This window comes from Tupaia chinensis, unplaced genomic scaffold (genome assembly GCF_000334495.1).
Source record: "Tupaia chinensis unplaced genomic scaffold, TupChi_1.0 Scaffold000290_1, whole genome shotgun sequence".
Taxonomy (NCBI): domain Eukaryota; kingdom Metazoa; phylum Chordata; class Mammalia; order Scandentia; family Tupaiidae; genus Tupaia; species Tupaia belangeri.
This window is the reverse complement of record NW_006159775.1, coordinates 1,936,362-1,949,166: the sequence shown is the minus strand read 5'-3', so window position 1 is coordinate 1,949,166 and position 12,805 is coordinate 1,936,362. Positions and strand designations below refer to the sequence as shown.

The window sequence follows — 12,805 nt, the reverse complement described above, 5'->3', positions numbered from 1 at the left end:
TCTCTCTATGGCTGAGTTAAAAAATAATAATAAATAAAGTAAATAACTTTTTAGAAAAAGCAAATAATGCTTTTTTTACAGCACTCTTTGAGAGTTGGGGTTGGTATGAGGAGTAATAGGAATCTTCAAACTACATTGTCTAAGTCACTGCCTGCCTAGGCTAGACCTGTCAAAGCAAGAACCAAAAGATGGAGGCAATCTGATAAATATAGACTTTACAGGTAGCCACTCAAGGTTCAAATCACCTCTACTACCTACTTGTTACTGATCATGAGCAAATCTTTTAACTGGTCTGTGTCTTGATTTCCTCATTCATGAGACCAGGATAATAATAATACCTATATAAGATGAAACTGTGGTAGGATTAAATAAAATAAGGTTCAATAAGACAGCACCATTCCTGTGTACAGACTAATCATTCAAGGTATGCATCTTCTATTCTCTTTGTTTTCAGGCTAAATGACTCTGTTATGGTTCTGCCTTTAGAACCAACAGGCAGAACTAGTGGTTCTAGTCATAAAAGACCAAGATATTAGCCCTGGAAGAAATCTCAGACATCCTACTTCACTGATTTTTTGGGCTGAGCTCTATGGGATCCAGGGTCTTCTGCAGACATACCTGAAACAGGAGGAGGCAGGACTAGTGGTACAAGAACCTCCTACCCTTTCTTTAACCAGAGTGCTTCCTATCAACAGTATGACACATTGGGTTTCCATGGAAGATTTCTTTAAAGAAAGACTTCTACCATGGAGCACCAATAGAAACAAATAAATAAGTAAATAAATAAAGTTGAAAACCAACGAACATACTCCAACCTTTTCACTGTACTTGGGTTGGTAGTAATGACTCATGGGTAACTAGCCTCCTGTTTCTATAAGTTTGTGAAGTAGGTAGTCATATCAGCCTCGTAAAGTGACAGCCATCCAGCTCGTAGGCCAATTTCACTTTCCATTCTCAGTGCTTTGTTCTTTCTTACTGGCTCTTGTGCATTTTGTTGAGTAGCAGTCTAACACCTCCAACCCCCAAGAATATGTGACTTGTAACCTTGTTTAATAGCTTCTGACTCGCTTAAGGATAATTTGCCTCATAGAGGTTGTCTATCCTTTATAACCAGCCTAATGTTCACCAAATGCAGGGAAGCCCAGGCTCCAACATCAATAATAGACTGACACATCTCACCCCCTGACAGAGGTCACACCAATAGCACTCCATGTCACAGACTCAATTACAGAGAATCCTTTTAAAAGCACTTTCCTCCTAAAGCTACCCTCATTGAAAGCCATTGTTAAGGCCGAAAGTGTTAAGAAGAAAGAAAGAATTTTGCCTTACTGGGGACTCCACAGATAAATTCAGTGAGAAGATTCTTTCTTGGTGAGAGAATGAAGTCATTTAATTTTGTAAAATGAACATCCTTTATCCTTATTTTTCCCTCCAAGCACCTTTACTTTGCAGTTTCGGGTACTTTCTGGTGTCAGAGTGCTATCATAAATAGTAGAAAGATACATTTTTGTCTCCTAAGCAGTGCACTCTTCTAAGCTGAACACATTACCTCAGCATTATATTACTTACTGGAGAGATTACTGGGACCTGGTGATAGCACTCAACAATGAATGCACTGCCAAACCTGCATGGTCTGGATACACTGGCCATGAAGTTAGTGCACCCTGCACCCACAGCCCCCAACTAGCTATGACCAAAGCCTCATACAAGTGAGTCTGTTGAGTAGGGAAGGTCTGTTCTGCTCCTAAACATAGGATGACACATCTCCTCGCTCTTTGTTCTGGTGGTCCAGTTCTACTCAGATGTTAGTATCCAAGAAGTTAACTGACTTTGGTTTCTCATCTGCCTCCTCTCTCCCAAGAGAAATCTTACAGGAGATTCAGAGACTGAGGCTAGAGCATGAACAAGCTTCTCAGCCCACACCAGAGAAGGCACAGCAGAATCCCACCCTACTGGCAGAACTCCGGCTCCTCAGGTAAGAGCAGGCATCCTAGTCACCTCAGGGCTTATATAGTCAGCCCTCCGCATCCATGACTGGGGTTCAACCAACTGTAGACACAGCCGGGTCATAGCAATTGTTATAAAATGGGGGAAGAAAGAGTTATCAAATGGGCTCCCTTAATAAGAGATGCTGAAGGAGGCCAGCAGGTGGTATGGTGGTTAAAGCTTTGGACTCCCACATAACTAAACACAGTTGGAGTCCTGGACCTGGTGGCTTGAAAATCAGTCAATTTTGCTGGGTACAAGTGTACACATGCCTAAAATATCAGAAGGCGAATAGAAGAAGAAGGGATTACAGTGTGGCCATCCCCTCCGAGGGCTGCACTTTCCCTCTCACTGTCTCATTCTCTATCTCTCTCCCTAGCAAGCACATGTGACCTATGGCAAAAGCCTTTCAAAAGAGAGTGAGAGAGATGCTGAATACATTTATTTATGTATTTTTCTTTTTCACTTATATCTGTTGCTAAGATTACTTACAAGTAAGTACTTTAGGGATGATTTAAAGTATAAGAAAGCATGTGTATAGGTTATATGTAAATACTATATCATTTTACAGAAGAGACTTGCACATTCTCAGATTTTGTCTCCTTGGGAATGGGAATGGATGTTCTAGAACCAATCTCCTGTGGATACATAGATATGACTGTAAATGTGTATGATCTTTTACAAATTCTAGCCACAAAACGATCCTTAGCCACCAGAGCAGCTGACATTTGCTTGGTTTTTATTAGTATGCAATTAACTGCTGAGATATGAGGGACTTAGGAAGAAGCCCATTTATATTTTATTATTTTATTTGACACAGAAAGTATGGGGGATTTTGGTTGTTGTTGTTGTTGTTTTTCTTTCTGTGTCACACTTTCCTGTATAATCTGAAGGAAATCTGAGTGTTTTTCAGATCAGGAACAAAGTCTTACACAAAAAAAAAAAAAAAAAAAAAGAACTTAGCACTTTTTAGTCATTTGTACTATTATCAATTTATCAATGTGTTTATATTACAAATGGTCAAGAAAAAATTTATAAGCAGCTTAGTAAATATCACAGATTTTTTAATTCAAAATGTAACCCATAAAATTAAGCAATTTTCTCTAAATCTTGATATAAAAGCTTTAGAAACAAATCTTTAAAAATAGACCTTATACTTTCTTGATCTGCAAATGAATGAAAAAGCCTGTTCCTGTCTAGTCTGTCATCATAAAATATTTGAGTTGGAAGGGACCATAGGGGGGTCATCTGATTCAACCTCTGAATTTTAGCGCACTTTTCAGAGTCAGAAAGCTGTAGAGTGATGTGCTTCATAAGAGCTGTAGGGTCTGCTTCAACTCAGGCTATCAAATGTGAGTCGTAGAGGTTGGCTCCTCATCAGACTGGATGAGTACCATGCCTTGAATGTGGCAGGTACTCAAATGTACTTGTACAACAAACAACATAAAAATAAATTCAAAGACATTCCCTCATAGAAATGTCATGCTGATCTTTCACGTGGCACTTTTAGCTAGCAAGTATTACATTCTTTTCATCTTTCAATTTGGGTGCCAAGTGCATTCCAGGTGTATCTATTACTCCAAGTCATACTTTTTATAGTCAGTACAGATGCCTCTTCTCAGAGATGCTTTCCAAAATTAGGGTCATTTCCATCCTCCATTCAAAGATACTAAATTGAACAGGTTTTGTATGACTTTGTTTAGATTTGTTTTTTAAAGAATTTTTTTAATTGTATTATTATTATTATTAATTTGCTATAGGGCACATGTATTCACAAGAGAGAGAGAGGGGGAGTGAGAAAGTAAGCCGCCAAGTCTGGGACTCAGATATGTGGATGGCCATGTGGGAATCTAACACCTTAACCAAAAGGCCACCTGCCAACCACAACTTTGTTCAGATTTTACCAAGTCCCTATTGATTGTGGTCATGGGTGTTTGAGGGAGTTCCACTCTAGCCCTGCTATTCAAGCATGTTAACATCTGAGCACTGCATCCAGTCGGCCTAGGCCTTAGGCCCTGTCCACTCTCCAGCTGTAATCTAGTGACTTTTCCTCAGATCCAGGCACTGGATGGAGAAGCAGACTATCAAGGCTTGACTTGTGAAAAAGAGATCTGTAGAACCTACAGCTTATAGGTGCTATTTGACATGAAAAGATCACTTCATATATTTGAATAACAAAATAATCTAGGAGTAAATAAAAATTCTTTTTAATCTGAATGATTTCCAGATCTACCTGCAGAGAGACATTAGATATCCTTGCACATTCTATTGTACTTATCTATTGTATGGAAAAGGTAACAATGGAAAGAAGGAAAAGATAGCATTTCATATTATCATTCTCATCAAAGGCATTTAAACATGAATGCCTGAAGGTCAGCAGGTGGCATAGTGGTTAAGGTGCTGGACTCCAACATGGCCGACCATGATCCAAGTCCTGAACCGGGACCTGGCAGCTTGAAACTCATGCCAGGCATGTGTGCATGTATGCCCAGAATCCCAGGAAGAGATTGCAGCATGGCCATCCCCCTGGGAGCTGATTTCTCACTCTCTCTGTCTCTGTCTCTCTAGTGAGCACACGAACCCTTAACAAAATCACTCTCTAAAAAAAAAAAGCAAATGCCTACTTGAAAGTATCATTTTCTAGATGAACGCTGTAGGCCCTGCCAGTTCACAAGTTGAAAGTGAAGTATTCTAAGATACTCAGAAATGTAACTGAATACTCGACTTACCAACAGAGTATTCATGTACACATCATGGTACCTTGTCTCTGCCTGAATATTCTTTCCATCTCATTCTGTCTTGGTGGGGTGAACACTAGGAATTTTTCACAAGCATTTTTATCAGTTTCCCAATTTAGCTTTTGCTTTTGGAAGTCTTAGCTTCCTTTGAATGATACAGTCTGAGAGATCATCTAGATGTGCCTAGAACACTGATGATGCATGGTTCAAGTGATACTTTTTCCCTCCTTGACATCATCATCTTAGAACAGACTAATAATTCTAACTATCCTGCTGGCCCTGACTTGCTAGTATGCCATAACCCCAAATGAGCCTTAAAGTATCCTAAGAAGTCTAAATGTGCTGGGGATGTCTACACTATTGGTCCTTACTGTCAACTAGTAGCCCACGCTGAAACCTGAGACCTAAGAAGCCTAAATTCAGGCTGCTTTGCTTACCTGCCATCATATTCTACACGTTTCTTCTGCCTAGAAGAAGAAATACTCCCCCTTTAAGGGGATTTCCATTTCTCTGGACACTTATAAACCACTTACTCTACTAAGCATTTTCTCAATTTGGGGATTCACAGATACCTATAAGAAACCCTGTTCTGGGTATTCTAAATTTTACTCTATTGGCTTTTCAGACTTTAAAGAGCTCCATAACAATGGCCACTTGTATTTACTTTGGCCTTAGATCATAGTGAGGAATGGCCATGCAGAGCGGATGCAGGACTCCTTGTAGCTTTCATAGAGGTCTTCTCCTTTACATCCTTACCAAGTTTGTTTGGTTTTTGTTTTTTATTATAGGGCACATGTGCTCCCAGGAGATAAACAGAGAGAAGGAAAGTGAGAAATCATCCCCCCTGGGGGGATGGTCATACAGCAATGCCTTCTCCTTCATTCTTCTCTTGAGATTTTCGGTACGCTAGTACATATGCCCAGTGTGAGTTTCAAGCCACCCTGTCCGAGACTCAAACTGCTTTTGACTATTTGGTAGTCCAGCGAATTAACCACCACAAGAGCAAATGAGAAATTTCTTTCTGTAGGAGGGGCAGAGAAGGGAGAGAAGAGAGCAAAGCTTGGCTTTTCATGAACACATAATCTTATTTTTGTCTTAAAATGTTCTGTGATCTTTCTAAATGATTGTTTCCTTTTTACTATAGTCACTGGAAACTAAAAGCCAAGTTTGCAGCCTAGATGTAGCTATATGATAGGCATTTCTATGTGCTAATCCGATATTTCATATGCTCTAAATTCTGAATACACTGTCCCATATCATTGTTATAACAAACCCGGGATATAAACACTAGTATTATACTTCTTTTATAGAAAAGGAAAACAAGATTCACAGAGGTTAAATAAAAGTTGCAGACTTTATTACCTTTCATCCCTAAGAATTCTGTTTTCTAAGGAAAAAAAATTTATGTAGCTACGATACCATCTTCAAATTCAGAAAGTTAATACGGGTATATGTGATTATCTAATATACAATGATCCACTCCCAGCTTCAGCTTCAACTAGTCCTGGATCATGGGTACATGCATATCCAGCGTACTCAGGAAGGTCTCCAAGTGCATAACGAGAACCTTGCCTCTGGGTCAGCCTCACAGAGCACCCTGTTTACCACTGTGCTACCATTTGGCCCCTTTCTTATAGTATTTCTTACCTACAGTTCAGGAGTTTTGCTTTAACCTTCTTCCTGGAGTATTTCTGTGTCTGAAAGGCAAAAATTAAAGCAGTATCAAGAAGAGAATGAGGGGCCCAACTACAATAGTGCACGCTGGTAGATACTGCTACTCAGCAGATTGAGGTCACAATGGAAGCCTAGGCTTAATTTCAGCCTACCCTGAAAGCCAGTATGGTGTTATGCACCTGTACTCCCAGTTACTTGGGAGGCTGAAGATCACAACTTAACAAGACTCTGTCCAGTTTTTGTCTTTTGTTTTTCTTTAAAAGAAAAAAAAAACTAAAAAAGAAGAACTAGAAGTAAATAAGAAACACCATCTACTGTGCCAAGGCTACCCTAGGTGTACTTGAAAACCATGTGCAGACAAAGAAAAGCAGCAAATGGACTTCTTATTGATGCATATTTCTGAATGGAACAAGGCTTTCCAAATTAGAAGGCACCAGCCCAGGAAGACAAAGACTAAAATAAGATACCCTTAAAGCCTGTAAAATTATGATGCTCTCATGCTCTGGATTCTAAAAGAAAACAATTACAAAGGAAATCAAAGAAAGATTGCTTTAGGAGTAAACCATAAGTGGCAATAACAACTAAAAATACAAATATTTCCAAAAACGCATCAAAAACGTTTATGAATTTTAAATTTGTAATTCATTAGTGAAAAAGCTTACATGAAAGTAAATTTTAAAATGTCTCATTTATATCCTTAACTTATTCTCCCACAAAATGTCTTTCAATTGGGTGAGGAAGTGACCTAATTCATGGTGACATTTTTATATTGTTGGATTTTGATTCGAGTCATTTCTTCAGATCCACTCAATATGTTGCATATGCCATTGAGATGATCTATATTCATTCATACATTAATATATGCATTTTAAAACAACTACACATTTTTATAATATAAGTTACTAATATGTCAAACTTAAAACAGAAGCCTTTGAGGCAAAGGGGAAATTGTTCATATTACTTATTCAATAATGATCATTAAATAATGGGTTTGAGATTGATTTGAAATTGTATATATGCTTCAGAAGTGTGAACTATTAATATTCCTCTCCATACCGTTTCATTTCTTTCCCTCATTATAGGTATTTTTGGTACTTCATAGTGTCAACATAAATGATATAAATGATCCTGAGTTTCCATTCCTGTTGACAATTTAATAAAAGGTCTGCAAAATAAATAAATACAAACTGTGTATGTCAGTTTCAATTGTAGAACAATTTATTCTAAATTCACTTTTTGAAACCAAACCCAAAGCAAATAAGCTAGGTTGGCTGTATCTATATACCATTAATGTTTCGCCTCTGAAAGGCAACATATTAGCTGCTGAGGATGGAAGAGATCACAAATATACTTATTAAATCAGATTTCCAAATACTAAGGCAATTGGTATTTCCTGTGATTTTACCAAAGGGTCCTTGGATCAGGAGGTCTGTAGGATTCATGTTTTCCAGTGACAATTTGGTTTTTGTTTATTGTCTCTAGGAAACTCAATGGCACAGTACAAGGCCTACTATGTAGTAAGGACTTCGAAATACATGTTTAGATGGCTAATTAATTCAAGGTGGAAGGGCAGAAATGTCTGAAAGGATTTTAATTCTGTTTAAGTCCAGAGTGACTTTTTTTTAAGAGATTTTTGTGGGACCAGCAGTTAGCATAATGGCTATGTCGCTGGACTACCATGTAGTTGACCGCGGTTTGAGTCCCGGACCCAGTGGCTTAAAACTCATGCCAGAAACATGTGCATGCATGCCCAAGATCCCTAGAGAAGAATGGAAGAGAAGGGATTGCAGCATGGCCATCCCCCCTGGGGGATGATTTCTCGCTTTCTGTCTCTGTCTCTTTCTGTCTGGCGAGCACACGCCCCCTATAGCAAAAAAAAAAAAAAAAGAGAGAGAGAGATTTTTGCTATAGGGTGGATGTGCTCACCAGAGAGACAGAAAGTGAGATATCACCCACCAGGGGGGATGGTCACACTGCAATCCCTTCTCCTCCATTCTCCTCTCAGGATTTTGGGCACATACACACACACACCTGTGAGTTTTAAGTCACCAGGTCTGGGACTCAAGTCACAGTCAACTATGTGGCAGTCTAGCAACGTAACCATTACGCCATCTGTTGGTTCCCTGTCTAGTGTGACTTTTAACAAATAAAAATGCACCTCAGGGACCAGTAGTTGGTGTAATGACTATGTCATTGGACTCCCATGTAGTCGACTATGGTTCAAGTCCCAGACCCAGTGGCTTAAACTAACACTGGGTGCGTATGCGTGCGTGCCCAAGATCTCAAGAATGGAGATGAGAATAGAGGAGAAGGGACTGCAGTGTGGTCATCCCCGCCCCCTGGTGGGGGGGGGGTCCTCACTTTGTGTCTCTCTGTCTCTCACTGTCTTTCTGGGGAGTGCATGCACCCTATAGCAAAAATCTCTCAAAAAATGCATCTCAAACTCTAATAATTCATTTACTAGATGACAATTCGCTACATCGTAACCATGTCAAAAACCCTTTTTCTGATAGTGCACTAGTCCCACAAGAATGGAAAACGTGATTAGCTCAGTGAGTTAAATGCTGATTCTGATAACAACTGCTTCTTTCTTAGACAGCGCAAGGATGAGCTGGAACAAAGAATGTCTGCTCTCCAGGAGAGCCGGAGAGAGCTAATGGTCCAGTTAGAAGGGCTCATGAAGCTACTAAAGGTAAGACACTTCAAGTAAGACAGATTACATGGCATTTGTATAAAAAAAAAAAAGAAAGAAAGAAAGAAAGAAAATATGCACCAAATGTGCAGTGGTTTTTTCCAATTGCTACATATATTTCCCCAAAATGTTTTTAAAGCTCAGCTATAGAACCTTTCCTTTTACACATGAAATGGTAGCAGTCAGCTGTAGAGTTCTTCCTTACCCATTTTCTGGAACTTGATTGCTGAGGGCCTTTATGGGGCAACCTCTTGGCTGATTTTTGTCCTTAGAAGTAATAAAACTATTTATTTAGAAAAATTTTTAGCTTCCAGAAATTCTGATTAAATCAAACAGAGACTAAGACCTAATTCAGAAAATTAAGGAGTAGTCATTAAATAATTTTGATGATTCTGTTTTTATTAGTGCCTTTGTTGATTTCAGTAAAATATTTTATTCATCTGTGTGGCTTTAGCAACTAGTCACATGATTTCTAGAGTTCTCAAACGCAAACCATAAATGAGAATGTCTCCTTACTCATCTGGAGGTAGAGTGTTTAATAAAATGATCTATAGAAGTCTTCTATAGACTGCCATAATCTATTTTTCTTATTGGGAAGGGGCATTTCGATTTTTAAAAAATTCCTTTCTTCAGTACACGCTAAATTATATTGCAAGTCAAAAGCAGACAAAGTATAGCCACATGTCCACAGTCTGCTCAGTAGAAGTGTCAGCGCTGTGTGATCACCCTGCCTGGGCTAACCAAGCATAAACCAGCCTGGATTGGAATTGTGACTTGCCAGAGGCAGGAAATGAAATTTCTGATAGGAAAGTGATAAAGGGAATGCCCCTGGGGCAGCTCCCCTGTGACATGGGGTGTCCTGACTTTCCACCCATGGACCACCTACATCCTGGATATACCATCATTTATTATTCATTTGTCCTTCCTCCTTCTTCGTTTCTTCTTTGTTCCTTTTTCTTTCCTTTCTCACTTGCTTTTTTCTTTCTTTATCTCTTTCTTTCCTTCTTTGTTTTATTTCTTTAACAAATATTTCTGGAAACCTGTGTCCCAAGCACTACTGTTGTACCATTTCTTTTGTTTCTTTTGTGTTTTAGTTTTCCTTACTCCGTTTGATTCCTTAGCCAGCTTTCCTGTCATCAGTGTTCTCTTTAACAATCAGTGTTGAGAATGGTTTATCTTTACTCCACAAAATGTACTTTTTGTTGAGATAATGAGAATACTAATCACCCTAATTTAATCATTACACATTGTGTTCTTATACCAAAACACCACATGGTACTCCCACAAATGTGTACAATTATTATGTCAATGAAAAATTAATTTTTCTATGAGACATGTAAGGTATAGAACTCAGTTCCTATTGCCCTGTCTATGGTAAGACAGGACTAGATCATTAATAACCTGCCACTGTTTCTGTCATTTCATTTGATGAGCCAGAAGATCTTTCTGCTTCCCTTTTCAAATGGTCCTCAATGCAGAGGATTGAACCCATCTTTCCCTTCACTGAATGACAGGAAGCTTTGAAAACTGTCTTCTTCTTATGTTCTCATGGCTTCTGTCACCATAGAGGTGACACGTTCACTTTGAGATAGGAGTCCCTTTACCACCCACCATCTTGGTATCTGCCTACCTAACCTGAGCACAGCCTCCATATCAAGGCAAACACAGGACAGAGAGATAGACTGTGTTGACAAATGGAGGAGAGAGATAGGTCTGTGGTCTCAAAGACCTGAGTAAACTTGGAATTGTGGTCACTGAGTTGGCAGAGCCTGGACCTGCCATCAAAGTCGTATTGATGTCTCCCCATCTTGCATTCTTTCACCCTGTGTACATGCTCTGATTGGAACCCTGGGTAACCTAACTATTATTAATTCAATCTTTCTGTAGGAAGAAGAACTGAAGCAGGGAGTAAGTTATGTCCCCTACTGCAGGTCTTAACTAACAGTGGAGGGGCCTGCCGTCCTGACGATTTTCTCATTGCTTTTGCTTCTAATGTATGTTCATGCTTCAGTTTGGAAAAAGGAAAAAAAAATCATACTAATTTGCTTCCTTTTCAATGTAGTGCTTGAATTGAGATATCTGAAATTTAACATTTTTGATAACTATCGCTACCATCGGCTTCAAAAGAAGAAATATGACATCTTTTACAAGAGGGAACATAATTGTCATTTGCTGGAAACTTTCTAGATCCCCAGAGATGTAGATATCAAAGCTGTCATGCTTTTCAGGATTGCTGATCAGACCTTTCTCATAATACATAGTCACTAGTGGTCCACTGAGGCTAAGGTCATCTCCAAACCAACAGCACACAGAAGCGAACCTCTGCATCCTCTCCTGCCATGAATATCCACTTCAGTTTCCATTTGATTGAAAGGGTGTGGAATCTCTCTCTTTCTGTAAAGATCAGGCAATTAAGTCTCTTTCCATCACATCATTAAGAAGTCCTGTTTCCCACTGATTGCCAAAATGTAAAAGACCCTACTCAGTAACTAATTGCTCACATCCCATCTTTTTGGTTCTTCCCCAGAGCAGAATCCCTACTGCTGGCTGACAGTAATCTCTAAAGAATAGATAACTTTCAGCTTTTCTTTCATCTCTAAGAACGTCTCTGCTCTAGAAGTTCACAAGATCACTACATAATTTTTTGTCTGGAAATAGAGGCATTGTGACTAATAGCCCAAACTGAAGCCATGTCTGACCCTGTGGTCAGGTACAGAAGCCAGCAGAGGGAGCAGCATACTCAAACAGAAAAAAAAAAAGAAAAAAAAATTAAATAGAAACAAAACAAACACAGCTTTGATTTCAAATGCATGTACCCAGCTATGTATGACATAATCCCACTCACTAGCGTTATTAAAATTTTTTTCACATTATTTCCATGGATCAATGAGAACCACAGCCTGTCCAATTTCAACACATCTTTTAATTCCTCTGTATGCTCTTTTCTATTATTCATTGTGTGTGTTTGTGTGTAACAAAGAATGTTTGCAAAATGCTGGACACATTTTTACCCTTCATTCCCATGATCTGTAAAAACAAAAAAAAAAAAAAAGGAAAGTGTGAAACCAATCTGTAATGTCAGACAAATAAAGACAATGTATTACATTATTTTGTATCTTGTGGAAAAAAATTACTTTACTGAAGTCAAATTCTAATGAGACAGTCCTCTTGGGTGAAGGACACACATTTACAGCCTGTATGATCGCCCTTAACTGCATACACGGGGTATTGCTATTGTGCTTCTAATACACTTAGATCATGGTAGATGAAAACACCTTTCTTACACTACTTGTCTCTTTGCAAACAGCCTCTTTTCTTTCCTGTCTTTTGCTATGTGCATAGAAAAAGGAAGTAAGGCTCAACTCTAACTCCTCCCAGTGGAGAGAGAGGGCAATGGATTGTTTGTGGTGGATTAGTCTCGCTTTAGCTATTTTCTGGGGGGGATTGCTTCCCTACCATTTCCCAGGCAGCATATCTCAGAAAGGCTGCCATGGACCAGGAAGTCCGGAAGCAGAGGTGTAGAGCCACGCTATGACAGTGCAGTATCACTGCCGCTTCACCCTCCTGAGCTTCTGCATCCTGGGGGTCATTAGTCAGGACCACCCAGATGTCAGCACTGCATTGTCTGGGAGCTGTTGACAATTTGCCCATTTTACTCATTTATTTATTTGCTTTTATACTCAAGCCTCTTTTCAAAAAGGCCCCCCGCTCCCGC

The 12,805-nt window shown here is 39.2% G+C and overlaps 1 protein-coding gene across 27 annotated transcripts in view; it reads left to right on the top strand.

Annotated features, from left to right (window-relative positions):
• Positions 1-12,805, top strand: part of DTNA (dystrobrevin alpha) — a 418,880-nt gene that overhangs the window by 378,546 nt on the left and 27,529 nt on the right. For 22 of the 27 annotated variants that reach the window (XM_027772649.1, XM_014588626.2, XM_006150549.3 and 19 more), the window contains 2 exons: positions 1,862-1,975; positions 8,994-9,090. In XM_027772649.1, the coding sequence (XP_027628450.1) occupies positions 1,862-1,975; positions 8,994-9,090 (211 nt within the window). Of the gene's footprint in view, positions 1-1,861; positions 1,976-8,993; positions 9,091-10,977; positions 12,163-12,805 lie in introns of those variants that run through there. The other 5 variants (XM_014588630.2, XM_006150548.2, XM_006150547.2 and 2 more) reach the window with 1 other exon arrangement.